We start from the raw sequence: 26,677 nt of genomic DNA, 5'->3' as shown, positions 1-26,677 counted from the left end.
TACGCTCCTCAGCCCGGAGCCTCCCGAGATGCTCCTCAGCCCGGAGCCTCCAGCGACGCTCCTCAGCCCGGAGCCTCCAGCGACGCTCCTCAGCCCGGAACCTCCAGCGACGTTCCTCAGCCCGGAGCCTCCAGCGATGCTCCTCAGCCCGGAGCCTCCAGAGATGCTCCTCAGCCCGGAGCCTCCAGCGACGCTCCTCAGCCCGGAGCCTCCAGCGACGCTCCTCAGCCCTGAGCCTCCAGCGACGCTCCTCAGCCCGGAGCCTCCAGCGACGCTCCTCAGTCCGGAGCAGCCAGCGATGCTCCTCAGCCCGGGGCCTTCAGCAGCGGTCTGCAACCCAGAGCCTTCAGAGGTGGTCTGCAACCCAGAGCCTTCAGAGGTGGTCTGCAACCCAGAGCCTTCAGAGGTAATGGTCCGCAGCCCGGATCCTCCAGCAGTGGTCGGCAGCGCAGAACGGGGGCTACGCCCGGAGCCGGAGCCACCTCCGTAGCTGGAGGATTGGCGGAAGGGTTTGGTGTAGCGCAGGAGCCGTCGTAGACGGTGGCCACCCTCCCTCCCCTCCCTTTAGGTTTGGGGTTGTTTTTGTGGGTTTTTGTTTGGGGTGCAGTCGGGGTCTGCACCTTCGGGGGGCGGTACTGTCACGTCCTGACCAGTGAAAAGGGTCATTTGCCATAGTAGAATGGTCGGGGCGTGGCAGGGGGCGTGGCAGGGGGCGTGGCAGGGGGCGTGGCGGGGGGTTGTTTTGTGTGTTCTGGGGTTTGTTTGTTTCTAGGGGAATTTGTTCTAGTTTTCTATTTCTATATTTTGTTTTCCATGTTTGGGCCGAGTATGGTTTCCAATCAGAGGCAGGTGTCTTTCGTTGTCTCTGATTGGAAGCCATACTTAGGCTGTTTTCCTTTGGGTTTTCGTGGGTGGTTATTTTCTGTTTAGTTATTGTACCTGACGGAACTGTTTGTCGTTTGGTTATTTTGTTTAAGTGTTCTCTCAAAATAAATGAAGAATGAGCACTATCCACGCTGCGCCTTGGTCTGTTCAAAACGACGCCTGTGACAGCTCATCTCCCCTCTCTCTTGTTCTCTCACACCAACACCTGACATGGATGCATCCCAAATGGTATTCTATTCCCTATGTAGTGCCCATAGTTATATGGTTGATCTGGTTAAAAGCAGTGCACTATAAAGGGAATAGGTTGCCGTCTGTGACGCACGGTGAGTGGGCATGGTTAGACTGCTGTCTGTGTCTCGCAGGGCAGGGAGATTGAAACAGAGACTGAAACAGAGAACTGTGTTTATATTTCAGGTCACTTCCTGGGCAACAACACAGTGATTGATGTGCTGAGGAGTCAGGGCTATGAAGTGGAACACACTCCTGCAGGGCAACCCATTAGCAGGTAATGATACACACTCCGCTGTCCTCACCACGACCACACCACCCGCCTCTCTACCCTCCCCAGTATCTACTCTCGTTTAATACCACCCTCTCGTACTCTTTTACAAGCCCTCCTGTCTCTCAATTCAATTTCAATTCAATTAAAGGGGCTTTATTGTCATAGGAAACATATGTTAATATTGCCAAAGCAAGGTTTCTACACTACTTTCCTTCCATCTACAGTGGGGAGAACAAGTATTTGATACACTGCCGATTTTGCAGGTTTTCCTACTTACAAAGCATGTAGAGGTCTGTAATTTTTATCATAGGTACACTTCAACTGTGAGACGGAATCTAAAACAAAAATCCAGAAAATCACATTGTATGATTTTTAAGTAATTAATTTGCATTTTATTGCATGACATAAGTATTTGATCACCTACCAACCAGTAAGAATTCCGGCTCTCACAGACCTGTTAGTTTTCTTTAAGAAGCCCTCCTGTTCTCCACTCATTACCTGTATTAACTGCACCTGTTTGAACTCGTTACCTGTATAAAAGACACCTGTCCACACACTCAATCAAACAGACTCCAACCTCTCCACAATGGCTAAGACCAGAGAGCTGTATAAGGACATCAGGGATAAAATTGTAGACCTGCACAAGGCTGGGATGGGCTACAGGACAATAAGCAAGCAGCTTGGTGAGAAGGCAACAACTGTTGGCGCAATTATTAGAAAATGGAAGAAGTTCAAGATGACGGTCAATCACCCTCGGTCTGGGGCTCCATGCAAGATCTCACCTCGTGGGGCATCAATGATCATGAGGAAGGTGAGGGATCAGCCCAGAACTACACGGCAGGACCTGGTCAATGACCTGAAGAGAGCTGGGACCACAGTCTCAAAGAAAACCATTAGTAACACACTACGCCGTCATGGAATAAAATCCTGCAGCGCACGCAAGGTCCCCTTGCTCAAGCCAGCGCATGTCCAGGCCCGTCTGAAGTTTGCCAATGACCATCTAGGTGATCAAGAGGAGGAATAGGAGAAGGTCATGTCATCTGATGAGACAAAAATAGAGCTTTTTGGTCTAAACTCCACTCGTTGTGTTTGGAGGAAGAAGAAGGATGAGTACAACCCCAAGAACACCATCCCAACCGTGAAGCATGGAGGTGGAAACATCATTCTTTGGGGATGCTTTTCTGCAAAATGGGACAGGACGACTGCACCGTATTGAGGGGAGGTTGGATGGGGCCATGTATCGCGAGATCTTGGCCAACAACCTCCTTCCCTCAGTAAGAGCATTGAAGATGGGTCGTGGGTGGGTCTTCCAGCATGACAACGACCCGAAACACACAGCCAGGGCAACTAAGGAGTGGCTCCGTAAGAAGCATCTCAAGGTCCTGGAGTGGCCTAGCCAGTCTCCAGACCTGAACCCAATAGAAAATCTTTGGAGGGAGCTGAAAGTCCGTATTGCCCAGCGACAGCCCCGAAACCTGAAGGATCTGGAGAAGGTCTGTATGGAGGAGTGGGCCAAAATCCCTGCTGTAGTTTGTGCAAACCTGGTCAAGAACTACAGGAAACGTATGATCTCTGTAATTGCAAACATAGGTTTCTGTACCAAATATTAAGTTCTGCTTTTCTGATGTATCAAATATTTATGTCATGCAATAAAATGCAAATTAATTACTTAAAAATCATAGAATGTGATTTCCTGGATTTTTGTTTTAGATTCCGTCTCTCACAGTTGAAGTGTACCTCTGATAAAAATTACAGACCTCTACATGCCTTGTAAGTAGGAAACACTGCCGATTTTGCAGGTTATCAAATACTTGTTCTCCCCACTGTATATCATTAATATTATTCCGTTTCTCTCTCTCTCTCTTTCTCTGTCTCTCTCTCTTTCTCTCTCGCTCGATCTTTCTCTCTCTAAATTCAATTTCAATTCAAGGGGCTTTATTGGCATGGGAAAGATATGTTAACATTGCCAAAGCAAGTGAAATAGATAATAAAAAAAAGTGAAATAACCAATAAAAATGAACAGTAAACATTACACTCACAAAAGTTCCAAAAGAATAAAGACATTTCAAATGTCATATTATCTTTATATATACAATGTTGTAACGATGTGTAAATGTTAAAGTACAAAAGAGAAAATAAATAAACATAAATATGGGTTGTATTTACAATGGTGTTTGTTCTTCACTGGTTGACCTTTTCTTGTGGCAACAGGTCACAAATCTTGCTGCTGTGATGTCACACTGTGGTATTTCACCCAATAGATATGGGAGTTTATCAAAATCGGGTTTGTTTTTTAATTCTTTGTGGGTCTGTGTAATCTGAGGGAAATATGTGTCTCTAATATGGTCATACATTTGGCAGGAGGTTAAGAAGTGCAGCTCAGTTTCCACCTCATTTTGTGGGCAGCGTGCACATAGCCTGTCTTCTCTTGAGAGCCAGGTCTGCCTACAGTGGCCATTCTAAATAGTAAGGCTATGCTCACTGAGTCTGTACATACCCCTCCTTTCTCTCTCTCTCACACTCTCTCTCTCTCTCTCTCTCTCTCTCTCTCTCTGACTACCCCTCCTTCCTCTCTCTCTCTCCCTCTGACTACCCCTCCTTCCTCTCTCTCTTCTGACTACCCCAGCATACCCTCCCTCTCTGGATATATATACAGATATACAGATAGATGTACAGAGGCCTGTGAGATTCATACTGCAGCCAACCCCCTGAGGCCTGTGAGATTCATACTGCAGCCAACCCCCTGAGGCCTGTGAGATTCATACTGCAGCCGGCGCCCTGAGGCCTGTGAGATTCATACTGCAGCCGGCGCTCTAAGGCCTGTGTGATTCATACTGCAGCCGGCGCCCTGAGGCCTGTGAGATTCATACTGCAGCCGGCGCCCTGAGGCCTGTGAGATTCATACTGCAGCCGGCGCCCTGAGGCCTGTGAGATTCATACTGCAGCCGGCGCCCTGAGGCCTGTGAGATTCATACTGCAGCCGGCGCCCTGAGGCCTGTGAGATTCATACTGCAGCCGGCGCCCTGAGGCCTGTGAGATTCATACTGCAGCCGGCGCCCTGAGGCCTGTGAGATTCATACTGCAGCCGGCGCCCTGAGGCCTGTGTGGGATTTCTTTATTTTTGTCTCTCTGTTTCACCGACTGGATTTCAATTGGAAATTATTTCCCAGTAAGCACACCTCTCCTAGTTGGTGTAATTTCACCCGTAGACCAGAACCAGATGTCTGCTCCGTTCTGCTCGGACTGTTTTGAAAAATGTTGTCTGCAAATCATCTGAAAATTCTGCCGTAATTACACCCTTTTTTTTTAAACTCATTCTCTGCTAAAAGATTCATATTTCTACAGCTCATTATTACATTAAAATAAACCCATATTAATACCCCCTAATATAGACTTATGTAAACATGGGGAACATTAGGCTATGTAGGCAGTATGTAGACTTATGTAGACATGGGGAACATTAGGCTATGTAGGCAGTATGTAGACTTATGTAGACATGAGGAACATTAGGCTATGTAGGCAGTATGTAGACTTATGTAGACATGGGGAACATTAGGCTATGTAGGCAGTATGTAGACTTATGTAGACATGAGGAACATTAGGCTATGTAGGCAGTATGTAGACTTAAGTAAACATGGAGAACATTAGGCTATGTAGGCAGTATGTAGACTTATGTAGACATGGGGAACATTAGGCTATGTAGGCAGTATGTAGACTTATGTAGACATGGGGAACATTAGGCTATGTAGGCAGTATGTAGACTTATGTAGACATGAGGAACATTAGGCTATGTAGGCAGTATGTAGACTTAAGTAAACATGGGGAACATTAGGCTATGTAGGCAGTATGTAGACTTATGTAGACATGGGGAACATTAGGCTATGTAGGCAGTATGTAGACTTATGTAGACATGGGGAACATTAGGCTATGTAGGCAGTATGTAGACTTATGTAGACATGGGGAACATTAGGCTATGTAGGCAGTATGTAGACTTATGTAGACATGGGGAACATTAGGCTATGTAGGCAGTATGTAGACTTATGTAGACATGGGGAACATTAGGCTATGTAGGCAGTATGTAGACTTATGTAGACATGGGGAACATTAGGCTATGTAGGCAGTATGTAGACTTATGTAGACATGGGGAACATTAGGCTATGTAGGCAGTATGTAGACTTATGTAGACATGGGGAACATTAGGCTATGTAGGCAGTATGTAGACTTATGTAGACATGGGGAACATTAGGCTATGTAGGCAGTATGTAGACTTATGTAGACATGGGGAACATTAGGCTATGTAGGCAGTATGTAGACTTATGTAGACATGGGGTACATTAGGCTATGTAGGCAGTATGTAGACTTATGTAGACATGGGGAACATTAGGCTATGTAGGCAGTATGTAGACTTATGTAGACATGGGGAACATTAGGCTATGTGGGCAGTATGTAGACTTATGTAGACATGGGGAACATTAGGCTATGTAGGCAGTATGTAGACTTATGTAGACATGGGGAACATTAGGCTATGTAGGCAGTATGTAGACTTATGTAGACATGGGGAACATTAGGCTATGTAGGCAGTATGTAGACTTATGTAGACATGGGGAACATTAGGCTATGTAGGCAGTATGTAGACTTATGTAGACATGGGGAACATTAGGCTATGTAGGCAGTATGTAGACTTATGTAGACATGGGGGAACATTAGGCTATGTAGGCAGTATGTAGACTTATGTAGACATCGGGGAACATTAGGCTATGTAGGCAGTATGTAGACTTATGTAGACATGGGGAACATTAGGCTATGTAGGCAGTATGTAGACTTATGTAAACATGGGGAACATTAGGCTATGTAGGCAGTATGTAGACTTATGTAGACATGGGGAACATTAGGCTATGTAGGCAGTATGTAGACTTATGTAGACATGGGGGAACATTAGGCTATGTAGGCAGTATGTAGACTTATGTAGACATGGGGAACATTAGGCTATGTAGGCAGTATGTAGACTTATGTAGACATGGGGAACATTAGGCTATGTAGGCAGTATGTAGACTTATGTAAACATGGGGAACATTAGGCTATGTAGGCAGTATGTAGACTTATGTAGACATGGGGAACATTAGGCTATGTAGGCAGTATGTAGACTTATGTAGACATGGGGAACATTAGGCTATGTAGGCAGTATGTAGACTTATGTAGACCCTTATACACCTTTATACACCTTACACGCCTTATATATATACTTATATATATATACCTTATATATATATACACATGTTACACCCTTATATACCTTTAAACACCTTTTACACCCGTATACACCTGTATACACATTTTACACCCTTATACACCTTTACACTCCTTCTACACCATTATAACATCAGGGATACATAATCACTGCACATTAATATACACATTATACATGTTAGTGTACACAGAACGCTGTATATGTTAGTATACACATTTTACATGTTAGTATACACATTTTACATGTTAGTATACACATTATACATGTTAGTATACACATTATACATGTTAGTATACACATATTACATGTTAGTATACACATTATACATGTTAGTATACACATTATACATGTTAGTATACACATTATACATGTTAGTATACACATTATACATGTTAGTATACACATTACACATGTTAGTGTACACATTTTACATGTTAGTGTACACATTATGCTGAATGTGTTAGTATACACATTCTACATGTTAGTATACACATTATACATGTTAGTATACACATTATACATGTTAGTATACACATTTTACATGTTAGTATACACATTTTACATGTTAGTATACACATTACACATGTTAGTGTACACATTTTACATGTTAGTGTACACATTATGCTGAATGTGTTAGTATACACATTTTACATGTTAGTATACACATTTTACATGTTAGTATACACATTTTACATGTTAGTATACACATTTTACATGTTAGTATACACATTACACATGTTAGTGTACACATTTTACATGTTAGTGTACACATTATGCTGAATGTGTTAGTATACACATTTTACATGTTAGTATACACATTATACATGTTAGTATACACATTATACATGTTAGTATACACATTTTACATGTTAGTATACACATTTTACATGTTAGTATACACATTACACATGTTAGTGTACACATTTTACATGTTAGTGTACACATTATGCTGAATGTGTTAGTATACACATTTTACATGTTAGTATGCACATTACACATTATAATTATGCAGAACACATTAATGCACAGACTAAATAATTACCGCGAATTATACACACTACAATTATATTGTACACATTAAACACATTATAACAAAGGACAAAAAAATTCAATGTGACCACATTTTTACATTTATCAGACAATCTTATCCAGAGCGACTTACAGGAGTTGTCCTCTGGGAGATTCGAACCAACAACCTTTCGGGTTACTGCCTCGACACTCCGCTAGGCTACCTGCCAGCCCAGTCAATTCCTCATTGGTCATTGTGAAATATTTGACAATTTGCAGTTATTTTGTTACACTGCATACCATTTCCTCGTTGTGGGTAAAATGACCAAAAAGCTCTAAAACCCCGTAGTCTGAAAAGGCCCTATCCACATAATCAACTGCAGAACATCCCAAGGGTTCTTGTAAATTCAAACATTTACAAGCTGAATGGACTGTGTGTTCAGAGCAGTAGGTTAGACTACACAGCTCCACTCCACACAGCTCCTCCACTCCACTCTACACAGCCCTCCACTCCACACAGCTCCTCCACTCTACACAGCTCCTCCACTCCACACTCTACACAGCTCCTCCACTCTACACAGCTCCTCCACTCTACACAGCTCCTCCCTCCACTCCACACAGCTCCTCCACTCTACACAGCTCCTCCACTCCACACAGCTCCTCCACTCCACACAGCTCCTCCACTCCACACAGCTCCTCCACTCCACACAGCTCCTCCACTCTACACAGCTCCTCCACTCTACACAGCTCCTCCACTCCACACAGCTCCTCCACTCTACACAGCTCCTCCACTCCACACAGCTCCTCCACTCCACACAGCTCCTCCACTCCACACAGCTCCTCCACTCTACACAGCTCCTCCACTCTCACACAGCTCCTCCACTCCACACAGCTCCTCCACTCTACACAGCTCCTCCTCCACTCCACACAGCTCCTCCACTCTACACAGCTCCTCCACTCTACACAGCTCCTCCACTCCACACAGCTCCCTCCACTCCACACAGCTCCTCCACTCACACAGCTTCTCCACCACACAGCTCCTCCACTCCACACAGCTCCTCGACTCCACACAGCTCCTCCACTCCACACAGCTCCTCCACTCCACACAGCTCCTCCACTCTACACAGCTCCTCCACTCCACACAGCTCCTCCACTCCACACAGCTCCTCCACTCCACACAGCTCCTCCACTCTACACAGCTCCTCCACTCCACACAGCTCCTCCACTCTACACAGCTTCCTCCACTCACACAGCTCCTCCACTCCACACAGCTCTCCACTCCACACAGTTCCTCCACTCCACACAGCTTCTCCACTCTACACAGCTCCTCCACTCCACACAGCTCCTCCACTCTACACAGCTCCTCCACTCACACAGCCCTCCACTCCACACAGCTCCTCCACTCCACACAGCTCCTCCACTCTACACAGCTCCCCACTCCACACAGCTCCTCCACTTCCACACAGCTCCTCCACTTCCACAGTTCCTCCACTCACACAGCTCCTCCACTCCACACAGCTCCTCCACTTCACACAGTTTCTCCACTCCACACAGTTCCTCCACTCCACACAGCTTCCTCCACTTTACACAGCTCCTCCACTTCACACAGCTTCCTCCACTCCACACAGCTCCTCCACTTCCACACAGTTTCTCCACTCCACACAGTTTCCTCCACTTCACACAGTTTCCTCCACTTCTACACAGCTCCTCCCACTCCACACAGTTCCTCCACTCCACACAGCTCCTCCACTCCACACAGTTTCCTCCACTTCACACAGCTCTCAAAAGCTTCTCCACTCCACAGTTTCTCCACTTCTACACAGCTTCTCCACTTCCACACAGTTTCCTCCACTTCCACATAGCTTCCTTCCACTTCTCACAGCTTCCTCCACTTCCACACAGTTTCCTCCACTTCCACACAGCTTCCTTCCACTTCCACACAGCTTCCTTCCACTTCCACACAGCTTTCCACTTCCACACAGTTTCCTCCACTTAACGTTTTCCACTACATAAGTTTCCTTCCATTTCATAGTTTTTCTTACACAGCTTTCCATTTACACAGTTTTCCACTTCACAGTTTTCCACTTCCACATAGTTTCCTCCACTTCATACAGCCTTCCACTTACACAGTTTCCTTCCATTTATAGTTTTCCACTTACACAGTTTTCCATTCACAGTTTCACTTCCACATAGTTTCCTCCACTCAGCTATTCAACAGTTTCCACTTCACACAGTTTTCCTCCACTTCCACACAGTTTTCCACTTCACACAGCTCCTTCCACTTCACACAGCTTTCCATTTACACAGTTTTCCATTTCCACATAGCTTCCTTCCATTTACACAGCTTTCCACTTCTACACAGTTTCCTCCACTTCCATTTACACAGCTTCCTTCCACTTCACACAGCTTTCCACTTACACAGTTTTCCACTTCACAGTTTTCACTTACACAGTTTCCACTTCACAGTTTTCCACTTCACACAGTTTCCTTCCACTTCCACACAGTTTTCCACTTCACACAGTTTCCACTTCCCACAGTTTCCTTCCACTTCTACACAGTTTTCCACTTCCACACAGCTCCTTCCACTTACACAGTTTCCACTTCCACACAGTTTCCTTCCACTTCCACACAGTTTCCTTCCACTTCACACAGCTTTCCACTTTACACAGCTTCCTTCCACTTCCACACGCTTCCTTCCACTTCACACAGTTTTCCACTCACACAGCTCCCTCCACTTCCACACAGTTTCCTTCCACTTCACATAGTTTTCCTTTCACTTACATAGCTTTCCACTTCACACAGTTTCCTTCCACCTTTACACAGCTTCCTCCACTTCCACACAGCTTTCCACTTCCACACAGTTTTCCACTTTACATAGTTTTCCACTTCACACAGTTTCCTCCACTCCACACAGTTTCCTCCACTTCTACACAGTTTTCCACTTAGTTTCCACTTACACAGTTTCCTTCCACTTCCACAGTTTTCCACTCACACAGTTTTCCACTTCCACACAGTTTCCTCCACTTCCACACAGCTTCCTCCACTTACATAGTTTTACTTCACACAGTTTTCCACTTCCACACAGTTTCCTTCCACTTCACACAGTTTCCTCCACCCACATAGTTTTCCACTTACACAGCTTTCCACTTCCACACAGTTCTCCACTTCCACATAGTTTCTCCATTCACACAGTTTTCCATTTACACAGCTTTCCATTTCACACAGTTTTCCTTTCCACTTCCACACAGTTTTCCATTTACACAGTTTTCCTCTCATTTCCAACAGTTTTCCATTTCCACACAGTTTCCTCCATTTCACAGCTTCCATTTCCACACAGTTTCCCCACTTCACACAGTTTTCCACTTCCACACAGTTTCCTTCCACTTCCACACAGTTTTCCACTTCCACACAGTTTTCCACTTCCACACAGTTTTCCACTTCCACACAGCTTCCTCCACTTCACACAGCTCCCCACTTCCACACAGTTTCCTCCACTTCCACACAGCTTCCTTCCACTTCCACACAGCTCCTTCCACTTCACACAGCTCCTCCACTTCCACACAGTTTCCTTCCACTTCCACACAGTTCCTTCCACTTCACACAGCTTCCTTCCATTTCCACACAGCTTCCTTCCACTTCTACACAGCTTTCCACTCCCCACAGTTTCCTCCACTTCACACAGCTTCCTTCCACTTCCATAGTTCTCCACTCACACGCTTCCTCCACTTCCACACAGTCCACCGTTTTCCACTCCACACAGTTCCTTCCACTTCTACACAGTTTTCCCTCACTTTCACACAGTTTTCCACTTCACACAGCTTCCTTCCACTTCCACACAGTTTTCCACTTCCACACAGCTTTCCATTTCACACAGCTCTCCACTTTACATAGTTTCCTTTCACTTCCCATAGTTTTCCACTTCCACACAGCTTCCTTCCACTCCACACAGTTTCCTCCATTCACACAGTTTTCCTTCCACTTCCACACAGTTTCCTTCCACTTCACACAGCTTTCCATTTACACAGTTTTCCATTTACACAGTTTTCCATTTCCACAGTTTTCCATTTACACAGTTTTCCACTTCCACACAGTTTCTTCCACTCCACACAGTTTTCCATTCTACACAGCTTCCTTCCATTTACATAGTTTTCCATTTACACAGTTTTCATTTACATAGTTTTCCATTTCCACATAGTTTTCCTTCCACTTACATAGTTTCCATTTCACACAGTTTTCCACTCATACAGTTTCCTCCATTTCATACAGTTCCTCCACTTCCATAGTTTCCTTCCACTTCCACACAGCTTCCTTCCACTTCACACAGCTTTCCACTTAATAGTTTTCCACTTCCACACAGTTTCCTTCCATTTCCATATAGCTTTCCACTTCACACAGTTTCCTCCACTTCCACACAGCTTTCCACTCACATAGCTTTCCACACAAGTTTCCTCCACTCAACAGTTTTCCACTTCCACAGTTTTCCATTTACACAGCTTTCCACTTCACATAGTTTTCCTTCCACTTCTACACAGTTTTCCACTTTACACAGTTTCCTTCCACTTTCCCACAGCTTTCCACCACAGTTTTCCACTTCCACACAGCTTCCTTCCACTTCCACACAGTTTCCTTCCACTTCCACACAGCTTCCTTCCACTTCCACACAGTTTCCTTCCACTTCACACAGCTTCCTCCATTTCCACACAGCTTTCCACTTCCACACAGTTTCCTTCCACTTCACACAGTTTTCCATTCCACACAGTTTTCCACTTCCACACAGTTTCCTTCCACTTCACACAGTTTTCCATTTCTACACAGTTTCCTTCCATTTCCATACAGTTTTCCACTTTACACAGTTTCCTCTCCATTTCATATAGTTTTCCATTTACACAGTTTCCTTCCACTTCATATAGTTTTCCACTTCCACACAGTTTTCCTTTCCACTTCCACATAGTTCCATTCTACACAGTTTCCTTCCACTTACATAGTTTTCCACTTCTACACAGTTTTCCACTTCACACAGTTTTCCACTTCACACAGTTTTCCACTTCCACATAGTTTTCCATTTACAAGTTTCCTCCATACACAGTTTTCCACTTCCACACAGTTTCCTTCCACTTCCACACAGTTTCCTTCCATTTACACAGTTTTCCTTCCACTTCACACAGTTTTCCATTTCACACAGTTCCACTTCCACACAGTTTCCTTCCACTTCCACACAGCTTCCTTCCATTCCACACAGTTTTCCATTTACACAGTTTTCCACTTCACACAGTTTTCCATTTACACAGTTTTCCACTTCACACAGTTTCTCATTTCACACAGTTTTCCTTCCACTTTACACAGTTTCCTTCCATTTTACACAGTTTCCTTCCACTTTACACAGTTTTCCACTTCTACACAGTTTTCCACTCCACAGTTTCCACTCAATAGTTTTCCACTTCACACAGTTTCTCCACTTTACACAGTTTCCTTCCACTTCCACACAGCTTTCCACTTCTACACAGTTTCTCCACTTACATAGTTTCACTTCTACATAGTTTCTCCACTTACACAGTTTCTCCACTTCCACAAGTTTTCCATTTCCACACAGTTTCCTTCCACTTCCACACAGTTTTCCACTTCACACAGTTTTCCACTTCCACACAGTTTTCCATTTACATAGTTTTCCACTTCCACATAGTTTCCTTCCACTTCCACACAGCTTCTTCCACTTCCACACAGTTTCCTTCCACTTCTACACAGCTTTCCATTTACACAGTCTTCACTTCCACATAGTTTTCCATTTCACACAGTTTCTTCCATTTACATAGTTTTCCACTTCACATAGTTTTCCCTTCACACAGTTCCTCCACTTCCATACAGCTCCTTCCACTTCCACACAGCTTCCTCCACTTCACACAGTTCTTCCACTTCATACAGTTTCCTCCACTTCTACACAGTTCCTTCCACTTCCACACAGTTTCCTTCCACTTCATACAGTTTCCTTCCATTTCACACAGTTTTCCACTTCTACACAGCTTCCTCCACTCACACAGTTTCCTTCCATTACACAGTTTCTCCACTTCCACACAGTTTTCCACTTCCACATAGCTTCCTTCCACTTCCACACAGTTTCCTTCCACTTTACATAGCTTCCTCCATTTCCACTTACACAGCTTCCTTCCACTTCACACAGCTTCCTCCACTTCCACACAGTTTTCCACTTCACACAGCTTCCTCCACTTCCACACAGCTTCCTTCCACTTCCACAGCCTTCCACTTCACACAGCTTTCCACTTCCACATAGTTTCCTTCCATTTCCACACAGTTTTCCACTTCACACAGTTTTCCACTCACACAGCTTCCTCCACTTCACAGTTTTCCACTTCCACACAGCTTCCTTCCACTTCCACACAGTTTTCCACTCCACACAGCTTCCTTCCACTTCCACACAGCTTTCCACTTCTACACAGTTTCCTTCCACTCACACAGCTTTCCACTTTACACAGTTTCCTTCCATTTACACAGTTTTCCACTTCCACACAGTTTCTTCCACTTTACACAGTTTTCCATTTCCACAGCCTCCCCTTACCCAGCCTTCCACTTACACAGCTTCTTCCACTTCCACACAGTTTCCCTCCACTTCACACAGCTTCTCCACTTCCACACAGCTTCCTTCCACTCCACACAGTTTCTCCACTTCACACAGTTTTCCACTTCCAACAGTTTTCCCACTTTTACATAGTTTTCCATTTACATAGTTTTCCATTTCAACAGTTCCATACACAGTTTCCTTCCACTTCTACACAGTTTTCCACTTCACACAGTTTTCCACTTCCACATAGTTTCCTTCCACTTCACATAGCTTTCCATTTCCACACAGTTTTCCATTTCCACACAGTTTCCTTCCACTTCTACACAGTTTTCCATTTACATAGTTTTCCATTTACACAGTTTTCCACTTGACATAGTTTCCTTCCACTTCCACACAGTTTTCCACTTCACACAGCTTCCTTCCACTTTACACAGCTCTTCCACTTCACACAGTTTCCTCCACTTCACATAGTTTCCTTCCACTTCACACAGTTTCCTCATTTACACAGTTTTCCACTTCCACACGTTCCTTCCACTTCCAACAGTTTCCTCCACTTCCAACAGTTTTCCACTTCTACACAGTTTCCTTCCACTTCCACACAGCTTCTTCCACTTCTACACAGTTTTCCACTTCCACAGTTTTCCACTTCACACAGTTTTCCACTTCTACATAGTTCCTCCATTTCCACCAGTTTTCCACTTCCACACAGCTTCCTTCCACTTCACATAGCTTCCTCCACTTCCACACAGTTTCTCCATTTACACAGCTTTCCACTTCACACAGTTTTCCATACATAGTTTCCCCACTTACACAGTTTTCCATTTCGACATAGTTTTCCCCATTTACACAGTTTTCCATTTCACATAGTTTTCCACTTACATACAGTTTTCCACTTCACATACACTTCCTTCCATTTCACACAGTTTCTTCCACTTCACCGTTTCCATTTACACAGTTTTCCACTTCCACACAGTTTCCTTCCATTTCCACAGCTTTCCATTTACATAGTTTCCTTCCACTTCCACACAGTTTTCCACTTTACACAGTTTCCTTCCACTTTACATAGCTTCCTTCCACTTCTCACACAGTTTTCCACTTCCACACAGTTTCCTCCACTTTCACACAGTTTTCCACTTCCACACAGTTTCCTTCCACTTCTACACAGTTTCCTTCCATACACAGTTTTCCATTTCCACACAGTTTTCCACTTCTACACAGTTTTCCACTTCACACAGTTTTCCACTTCCACACAGTTTTCCTCTCCACTTCCACACAGTTTTCCATTTACACAGTTTTCCATTTCACAGTTTTCCATTTACACAGTTTCCATTTCCATAGTTTTCCTCCATTTCACCAGTTTTCCATTCTACACAGTTTCCTTTCATTTCCACATAGTTTTCCATTTCACACAGTTTCCTTCCACTTCCACATAGTTTTCCACTTCCACACAGTTTTCCTTCACTTCACACAGTTTTCCTTCACTTCCCACAGTTTTCCCACTTACACAGTTTTCCATTTCCACACAGTTTTCCTTCCACTTCCACACAGTTTCCACTTCCAACAGTTTCCATTTACACAGTTTTCCATTTCCACACAGTTTCCTTCCACTTTACACAGTTTTCCACTTCCATACAGTTTTCCACTTACACAGTTTTCCATTTCACACAGTTTTCCTTCACTTACATAGTTTTCCATACTAGTTTTCCACTTCCACACAGTTTTCCTTCCCACAGTTTTCCACTTACACAGTTTTCCACTTCCACACAGTTTCCTTCCATTTCCACACAGTTTTCCACTTCCACACAGTTTCCTTCCACTTCTACACAGTTTCCTTCCACTTCCACATAGCTTTCCACTTCAACAGCTTCCACTTCTACACAGTTTCTTCCATTTCACATAGTTTTCCACTTGCACACAGTTTCCTCCATTTACACAGCTCCTCGACTTCACACAGCTTCCTTCCACTTCACATAGTTCTCTACTTCACACGTCCACACACAGTTTCCTTCTACTTCCACACAGTTTCCTTCCACTTCACACAGTTTTCCATTTCATACAGTTTCCTCCATTTCACATAGCTTTCCATTTACAGCTCCTTTCCACTTCACACAGCTTTCCACTTCTACACAGTTTCCTTCCACTTTCATACAGTTTCCTCCACTTCCACACAGCTTCCTCCACTTCCACACAGTTTTCCTTTCATTCCACACAGTTTTCCACTTCACACAGTTTCCTTCCACTTCCACACAGTTTCTCCACTTCACACAGTTTTCCACTTACACAGCTTTCCATTTCACACAGTTTTCCATTACATAGCGTTTTCCTTTCATTTCCACACAGCTTTTCCATTTCCACATAGTTTTCCTTCCACTCACATAGCTTTCCACTTTACACAGTTTTCCACTTCCACATAGTTTCCTTCCATTTACACAGTTTTCCACTCACACAGTTTTCCACTTCCACACAGTTTTCCACTTCCACCAGCTTCTCCATTTCACATAGTTTTCCATTTCACACAGTTTTCCCATTCATAGTTTCCTTCCATTTCTACACAGCTTTCCTTCCACTCCACACAGCTTCCTTCCACTTCCACACAGTTTCCTCCACTTTACACAGCTTTCCACTTCCACACAGTTTCCTCCACTTCCACACAGCTTCCTCCACTTCCACACAGTTTTCCACTTTCACACAGTTTTCCTTCCACTTTACACAGTTTTCCATTTCTACGTTTCCACTCCACACAGTTTCCTCCACTTCCACACAGTTTTCCTTTCACTTCTACACAGTTCTCCACTTCACACAGTTTCCTTCCACTCCACATAGTTTCCTTCCACTTCCACATAGTTTTCCTTCCACTTCCACACAGTTTCCCTCCACTTCTACACAGTTTCCTCCACTTACACAGCTTTCCACTTCCACACAGCTTTCCTCTCCACTTCCACACAGTTTCCTCCACTTCACATAGTTTCCTTCCACTTCCACACAGTTCTTCCATTACACAGCCTTCCACTTCACACAGCTTTCCATTTCACACAGTTTCCTCCACTTCACACAGTTTTCCATTTACACAGTTTCCACTTCCACACAGTTTTCCATTTCACACAGTTTCCTTCCATTTACATAGTTTTCCATTTCACACAGTTTTCCACTTCCACACAGTTTTCCACTTTCACACAGTTTCCTCCACTTTACATAGTTTCCTTCCATTTCCACACAGTTTTCCATTCACACAGTTTCCTTCCATTTCCACACAGTTTCCACTTCACACAGCTTTCCATTCACACAGCTTTCCACTTCATAGTTTTCCACTTTCCACACAGCTTCCTTCCACTTACATAGTTTTCCACTTACATACGTTTCCTTACTTTCACAAGTTTCCATTAACAGTTCCTTCCACTTCACACAGTTTCCTTCCATTTCCACACAGTTTTCCTTTCCATTTCCACTACAGTTTTCCATTTCCACACAGCTTCTCCACTTCACATAGTTTTCCATTTCCATACAGTTTCCTTCCACTTCCACATAGTTTCTCCACTTCCACACAGTTTTCCACTTCTACACAGTTTCCTTCCACTTCTACACAGTTTCCTTCCATTTACACAGCTTTCCACTCCACACAGCTTCCTTCCACTTCACACAGTTTCCACTTCACACAGCTTCCTTCACTTCTACATAGTTTCCTTCCACTTCACACAGCTTCCACTTACACAGTTTTCCACTTCTACACAGCTTCCTCCACTTCACACAGTTTCCTTCCACTTCCACACAGCTTTCCACACAAGTTTCCTCCACTTCACCAGCTTTCCACTTCCACACAGCTTTCCACTTCACACAGTTTCCACTTCACACAGTTTCCTTCCACTCACCAGTTTCCTCCACTCTACATAGTTTTCCACACAGTTTCCTCCACTTCCACAGTTTTCCATTTACATAGTTTTCCACTTCCACACAGCTTCCACTTCACACAGTTTCCCCACTCCACACAGTTTTCCACTTCCACACAGCTTCCTTCCACTTCACACAGCTTTCCACTTTCCACACAGTTTTCCACTTCACATAGTTTCCTTCCACTTCCACACAGTTTCCTCCACTTCCACATAGTTTTCCACTTCCATACAGTTTTCCATTTCCCAGTTTTCCACTTCACACAGTTTCTTCCACTTCACACAGTTTTCCACTTTCACATAGTTTTCCATTTACACAGTTTTCCACTTACACAGTTTCCTCCACTTCACACAGTTTTCCATTTCTACATAGTTTTCCTACTCAAAGTTCATTTCACACAGTTTTCCATTTACACAGTTTCACTCACCGTTCCATTCCATACAGTCACTCCAAGTTTCCTCCACTTCTACTACAGTTTTCCATTTACACAGTTTCCTTTCCACAGTTTCCTCATTTACACAGTTTCCTTCCACTTACACAGTTTTCTTCCATTTCCACACAGTTTTCCTTTCACTTTTACACAGCTTTCCATTTACACAGTTTTCCATTTCACATAGTTTACTCCACTTCTACACAGTTTCCTCCTTCCACACAGTTTTCCATTTACAAGTTTCCTTCCATTTCCATCACAGTTTTCCTTCCACTTCCACACAGTTTCCTTCCACTTCCACACAGTTCCTTCCACTCCTACAGTTCCTCACTCACATAGTTTTCCACTCTACACAGCCATTTCACACATTTCCACTTCACACAGTTTCCTTTCACTTTACATAGTTTTCCATTTCCACAGTTTTCCATTTACACAGTTTCCTTCCATTCACACAGTTTTCCACCCACACAGTTTTCCACTTCCACATAGTTTTCCACACAGTTCCTCACTTTCCATTTACACAGTTTTCCACTTATATAGTTTTCATTTTCCATTTCCATAGTTCCACTTCCACACAGTTTCCTTACTTCCACACAGTTTTCCACTTTACACAGCTTTCCACTTCCACACAGTTTCCTTCCACTTCACACAGCTTCCACTTCACAAGTTTCCCCACTTCCACACAGCTCACTTACCAGCTTTCATTTCCACCAGCTTCCACTTACACAGCTTTCCTCAATATTTCCATTATATAGCTTTCCACTTCTACACAGTTTCCTTCCACTTCCACACAGTTCCTTCCACTCTACATAGTTCCCACTTCCATACAGTTTTCCACTTCATACAGCTTCCTCCACTTCCACACAGTTCCATCACATAGTTTTTCCACTTCTACACAGCTTCCTTCCATTTACACAGTTTCTCCACTCCACACAGTTTCCTCCACCCATAGTTTTCCACTTCACACAGTTCCTCCACTTCACACAGTTTCCTTCCACTTCTACACAGTTTTCCACTTCCACACAGTTTTCACTCAACAGTTTCCTTCCATTTCACATAGTTTTCCACTTCTACAGTTTTCCACTTCCACAGTTTCTCCACTTCCACACAGTTTCCTCCACTTCTACACAGTTTCTCCACTTCTACACAGTTTTCCACTTCCACACAGTTTTCCACTTTAACAGTTCCTTACTCCACACACTTTTCCACTTCACACAGTTTCCTTCCACTTCATAGTTTCCTACTCATAAGTTTCCATTCCCACAGTTCCACTTCACTAGCTTCCTTCCACTTCTACACAGTTTTCCATTAATAGTTCTTCCTTTACCAGTTTTCCATTTTACACAGTTTCCTTCCACTTCCACACAGTTTTCCATTTCCATAGTTTTCCTATTTCCATAAGTTTCATTTCAGCTTTCCATTTACACAGTTTTCCATTCTACAAGTTTTCCATTACATAGTTTCCATTCACATAGTTTCCACTTCCAGTTTTCCATTTACATAGTTTTCCATTTCAACAGTTTTCCATTTCACATAGTTTCCTTCCCTTTACATAGCTTTCTACTTATAGCTTCCTTCCACTCCACACAGTTTCCTCCACTTACACAGCTTTCCACTTCACACAGTTTTCCACTCCACACAGTTTCCTTCCACTTCCACACGTTCTTTATTCACACAGTTTCCTCATTTCCACACAGCTTTCCACTTCACATGTTTTCCATTCTACACAGTTTTCCACTTCACACAGCTTCCTTCCACTCACAAGCTTTCCACTCTACACAGTTTCCACTTCTACACAGCTTCCTTTCACTTCCACACAGTTCTTCCACTTCCACACAGCTTCTCCACTTCTACACAGCTTTCCACTTCCACATAGTTTCCCCACTTACACAGTTTCCACTCTCACAGCTTCCATTACACAGTTTCCTTCCACTTCCACACAGTTTTCCATTTACACAGTTTTCCATTACACAGTTTCCATTTCACACAGTTTTCCACTTGCCACATAGTTTTCCACTTCTACAAGTTTTCCATTTCGACACAGTTTCCTTCCACTTCCACACAGTTTCCACTTCCATAAGTTTTCACTTACATAGTTTCCTTCTTTTACATAGTTTTCCACACACAGTTTCCTTCCACAACAGTTTCTACTCAACGTTCCACTTCCACACAGTTTTCCACTTCACACAGTTTTTCCATTTAACAGTTCTCCACTTTAATAGTTTTCCACTTCTACACAGTTTTCCATTCTACACAGTTTCCACTTCACACAGTTTCCATTTCGACACAGTTTTCCATTTCTACACAGTTTTCCACTTCACACAGTTTTCCATTTCATACAGTTTCCTCCACTTTCACATAGTTTCCTTCCATTTCACAGTTTTCCATTCCATAGCTTCTTTCACACAGCTTCCTTTCACTTTACACAGTTTCTCCACTTCCACACAGCTTCTTCCACTTCACACAGTTCCTTCCACTTCACACAGTTTTCCACTAAGTTTCCTACTTCCACACAGTTTTCCACTCCACACAGTTTTTCATTCTACCAGTTTTCCATTTACACAGCTTTCCATTTACACAGCTTTCCTTCACTTCCACATAGCTTTCCCTTTACACAGTTTTCCATTCTACACAGCTTCCTTCCACTTCCACAGCTTCTTCACTTCAACGTTCTTCACTTTACACAGCCTTCCTTCCACTTCCACACAGCTTCACTTCACAGTTTTCCACTTCCACACAGTTTTCCTTCCACTTCCACACAGCTTCCTTTCACTTCCACACAGTTTTCCACTTCCACACAGCTTCCTTTCACTTCACACAGCTTTCCACTTCACACAGCTTCCACCCAACAGCTTTCCACTCAAGCTTCCTTATTCCACACAGTCCCCACTTCCACACAGCACTTCACACAGCTTCCTCCATCAGCTTCCACTTCCACAGTTTCACTTCCAAGTTTTCCATTTCACACATTCCATTTCCACAGTTTCTTCCACTTCACACAGCTTCATTACACAGTTTTACCAACAGCTTCCTCCACACACAGCTTCCTTCACTTCCACACAGCTTTTCCACTTCCGCATAGTTTCCTTCCACTTCCACACAGTTTTCCACTTTCCACAGTTTCCTTTCCACTTTACACAGTTTCTTCCACTTCCACACAGCTCTTCCATTTCCACCAGTTTCCTTCCACTTCTACACAGTTTCTTCCACTTCACACAGTTTCCTTCCACTTACACAGTTTTCCATTTCACACAGTTTCCTTTCATTTCCATACAGTTTTCCACTTCTACACAGTTTTCCTTTCCACTTTACACAGTTTTCCATTTCCACAGTTTCCTTTCATTCTTACACAGTTTTCCACTTCACACAGTTTCCTTCCACTCTACACAGCTTTCCACTTCACACAGTTTTCCACTTCACATAGTTTTCCACTTCACAAGTTTCTCCACTCACATAGTTTTCCACTTCACATAGTTTTCATTTCACATACGCTCCTTCACTTCACACAGTTTCCTTCCACTCACATAGTTTCCTCCACTTCACACAGCTTCCTTCCACTTCACACAGTTTTCCACTTCACACAGTTTCCTTCCACTTCCACACAGCTTCTTCCACTTCACACAGCTTCCTTCCACTCACACAGTTTTCTCCACTTCCACACAGCTTCCTCACACACAGTTTCCTTCCACTTCCACACATTTCCACTTTACACAGTTTTCCACTTCACACAGTTTCCTTCCATTTCCACCGTTTCTCCACTTCTACACAGTTTTCGATAACAGTTTTCCACTTCCACATAGTTTTCCTTTCACTTACACAGTTTTCCCTTTCCACACAGTTTCCTCCACTTCCACACAGTTTCCTCCACTTCAGTTTTACTTCCACACAGTTTTCACTTTCACACAGTTTTCTCCACTTACACAGTTCTCCACTTCCACATAGTTCCATTACATAGTTTTCCTTTCACTTCCACACAGTTTCCTCCATTTCCACACGTTTCCTTACTTCACACAGTTTTCATTTCCACACAGCTTCCTCCACTTCCACACAGTTTCCTCCACTTCCACACAGTTTTCCTTTCCACTTCCACACAGCCCTCCATTTCACAGTTTTCCATTTACACAGTTTTCCTTCTACTTCCACACAGTTTCCCATTTCCATAGTTTTCACTTCTACACAGTTTTCCCCACTTCACACAGCTTCCTCCACTTCCACACAGTTTTCTTCACTTCCACACAGTTTCTCCACTTCCACAGACTCACCATCACAAAGTTTTATTCACACAGTTTCTTCCACTTACATAGTTTTCCATTTCCACAGTTTCACTTCCAAGTTTTCCTTTCACTTCCACACAGTTTTCCACTTCACACAGTTTCCTTTCACTCCACACAGTTTTCCTTTCCACTTCCACACAGTTTTCCACTTACACAGTTTTCCACTTCCACACAGTTTTCCATTTCCAAGTTTTTTCCATTTCCACAGTTTTTCCATTCGTTTTCCACTCTACAAGTTTCCTTCCATACACAGTTCCACTTCCACACAGTTTTCCACTTCTACACAGTTTCCTTCCACTTCCCACAGTTTCCACTTCCACACAGTTTTCCTTTCACTTCCACACAGTTTTCCATTCTACACAGTTCACACACAGTTTCCACACAGTTTCCTTCCACTTCACACAGCTTCCACCACACGTCTTCCATCACATGCTTCCTTCCACTCCCACACAGTTTCCTTCCACTCCACACAGCTTCCCACTCACACAGCCTTCCACGTCACACGTTCATAACAGCTTCCTCACTCAGTTTTCACTTCCACACAGCTTTCCACTTCACACAGCTTCCTCCCTTCACCAGTTTCCACTTCACACAGTTTCTCACTTCCACCAGCTTCCACTTCCACACAGTTCTTCCACTTCCACACAGTTTCCTCCACTTCCACCAGTTCACTTCCACAGCTCTTCCACTCACAGCTTCCCCCACTTCCACACAGTTTTCCACTTCACACAGCTTCTCCACTTCACACAGCTTCCTCCACTTCACACAGTTTCCTCCACTTCCACAGTTTCTCCACTCACACAGCTTCTTCACTTCCACCAGCTTCCACTTCACACAGTTTTCCACTCCACACAGCTTTTTCACTTGAACGTTTTCTACTTCCCACAGTTTCCTCCACTTCACACAGTTCTTCACTTCACACAGCTTCCTTCTTCCACTTCCACACAGTTTTCCATTTCCATACAGTTTTCCTTACTCCAGTTTCATTACACAGTTTCTACTTCCACACAGCTCTTCCACTCCACAGTTTCCATTTACCAGCTTTCCACGCTCCACAGTTCTTCCACTTCCACACAGTTTTCTTCTTCTACACAGTTTCCTCTTCACGCTTTCACCACAGTTTTCCACTTCCACACAGTTTCCTTCACTCACACAGCTCTTCCATCACAAGTTTCCTTCACTCCGTTTCCACACAGTTTATTACACAGTTTCCTTCACCACACAGTTCCTTCCATTCACCCCTTCCCAGTTTCCCACTCCACTTCCACAAGTTCCCTCATTTCCACACAGTTTTCCATTTCCACACAGTTTCCTTCCTTTCACTTCTACACAGTTTCCTTTCATTTCCACACAGTTTTCCACTTCCACACAGTTTTCCTTTCCCTTCTACACAGTTTTCTTCCATTTCCACACAGTCCTTCACTTCTACAAGTTTTTTCTTCTCACTTCACACAGTTTTCCACTTCACACAGCTTTCCACTTCCAAGTTTTTCACTCCACGCTTCATTCCACACAGCTTCCAAAGCTTCTCACTTCACACAGCTTCCCTTCACTCCCCCCCCACACAGTTTTCCAGTTTTCCACTTCCACACAGTTTCCTCATCACACAGCCTTCCACTTCCACACAGTTTCCTCCACTTCCAGCTTACACGTTTTACACAGTTTTCCATTTCTACACAGCTTCTTCCACTTACAAGCTTTCCACTTCACACAGTTTCCTCATCACAAGTTTTCTTTTCCAGCTTTCCACTCCACACAGTTTCCTTCACTTACACAGCTTTCCACTTACACAGCCACTTCCACAAGTTTCCCACTCACACAGTTCTCCACTTCTCACAGTTTCCTTCATCTACACAGCTTCCCACTTCCACACAGTTTTCCATTCCACACAGTTTTCCTTTCCACTTACACAGTTTCATTCACAGTTTCCTCCACTTCCACCAGTTTACTTCACACAGTTTCCTTCCACTTCCACACAGTTTTCCATTACAGTTTTCCTTCTACACAGCTTCCACTCACATAGTTTTACTTCACAGTTACTCTACATAGTTTTCCATTATAGTTTCTACTTCTTCTTATTTTCCACTTCCACACAGTTTTCCTTCCACTTCACACAGTTTCCTCCAACACAGCTTTCCTTCCCACATTCCACTTTACAAGCCTCCTCCACTCTCACAGTTTTCCTCTACTTCCACACAGTTTTCCACTTCCACACAGTTTCTCACTTCACAAGTTTCCTTCCACTTACACAGTTTTCTCCACTTCCACACGCCTTCCTTTCCACTTCCACACAGCTTCCTTCCTCTTCCACACAGTTTTCCACTTCACACAGTTTTCCTTCCACTTCTACACAGTTCTTCATTCACACAGTTTCCTTCTACTTCTACACAGTTCCTTCCACTTCAACTTTTCCACTCTACACAGCTTCCACTTCCACACAGCTCCTCACTTCACACAGCTCTTCCACTCCACACAGTTTCCTCCACTCTACACAGCTTCCTCCATTCCACGTCTCCACTCACACAGCTTTCTCCACTTCACACAGCTTTCACTACACAGCTCCTTCCACTTCCACACAGTTTCACTCACACAGTTTTCACTTCACACAGTTTTACTTCCACACAGTTTTCCATTCAGTTTTCATCACACAGTTCTTATTCGTTATGTTTTTACTTCCACATATAGGCTTTCCTTCATTTTACATAGCCTTCCTTTCCACTTCACACAGCTTTCACTTCCACACAAAGCTCTTCTTCCACTTCCACACAGCTTCTCCACTCCACATAGTTTTTCCACTTCACACAGCTTCCTTCACTTCTACACAGTTTTATTCTACACAGTTTCCTTCTCTATATGCTTCTTCCACTTCATACAGTTCTTCCACTTCCACATAGTTTCTACTTCACACAGCTTTTACTTCTACATCTCCACAAGTTCCTTCCTCAAGTTCCACTCCACATAGTCTTCCCCTTCCGTTTCTCCACTTCTACACAGCTTCCTCCATTTACACAGTTTCCCCACTTCCACACAGTTTCTCCACTTCCACACAGCTCCACTTCCACACGTTTCACTTCTACCAGCCTTCTACACAGTTACTCCACACATTTTATCTCGCTTCACTTCACAGTTCCTTTCACTTCCACACAGTTCCACTCTACACAGTTCCCATTTCACAGCTTCCTTTCACTTCTACACAGTTTTCCATCCCAGTTTCCACTATTTCCACTTCCACACAGCTTCCTCCACTCACCGCTTCCTCCATTCTACACAGTTTCTCATATTCCTTCCTCTAACAAGCTTTCCTCCACTCACACAGCTTCCTCTTCTACACAGTTTTCCTTCCACTTCACACAGTTTTCCACTTCACACAGTTTTCTCACTTCCACACAGTTTCCTCCACTTCACACAGTTTATTTCACACGTTTTCACCAGTTATCCTTCACTTCATACGTTTCCCACTTCACACAGTTTCCCCATTCTACACAGTTTTCCTTCCACTTCCACACAGTTTCCTCCACTTGCCACACAGTTTCCTTCCACTTCCCCACAGTTTTCCACTCACACAGTTTCACTTCCACACAGTCTCCTTCCATCCACACAGTTTCCTCCACTACACAGCTTCCTCCACTTCCACACGTTCTCCACTCCACACAGCTCTCCACTCTACAAGCTTCCTTCCACTCACACAGCTTTCTACTTACATTTCCTCTACTTCACACAGTTTCCTACTCCAAGTCTCACAGCTTCCTTACCACACAGTTTTCCACTTCCACACAGTTTCTCCACTCACACAGCTCTCCACTCCACACAGCTTCCTCACTTCCACACAGTTTAACCTCTCCACTCCACACAGCTTTCTCCCCTTTTCTCC

General features: G+C 43.7%; 1 protein-coding gene across 1 annotated transcript in view; it reads left to right on the top strand.

Moving 5' to 3' along the window:
- LOC106572374 (metalloprotease TIKI1) overlaps positions 1-26,677 on the top strand; it is a 172,259-nt gene that overhangs the window by 124,478 nt on the left and 21,104 nt on the right. The window contains exon 5 of the mRNA XM_045712108.1: positions 1,300-1,390. Coding sequence (XP_045568064.1) covers positions 1,300-1,390 — 91 coding nt within the window. The remainder of the gene's footprint in view (positions 1-1,299; positions 1,391-26,677) is intronic.

The sequence above is a fragment of the Salmo salar genome, unplaced genomic scaffold (genome assembly GCF_905237065.1).
Source record: "Salmo salar unplaced genomic scaffold, Ssal_v3.1, whole genome shotgun sequence".
In the NCBI taxonomy this organism is placed as follows: Eukaryota; Metazoa; Chordata; class Actinopteri; order Salmoniformes; family Salmonidae; genus Salmo; species Salmo salar.
Note: the sequence above shows the minus strand (reverse complement) of the source record. Positions and strands in the feature narration are given on the sequence as shown.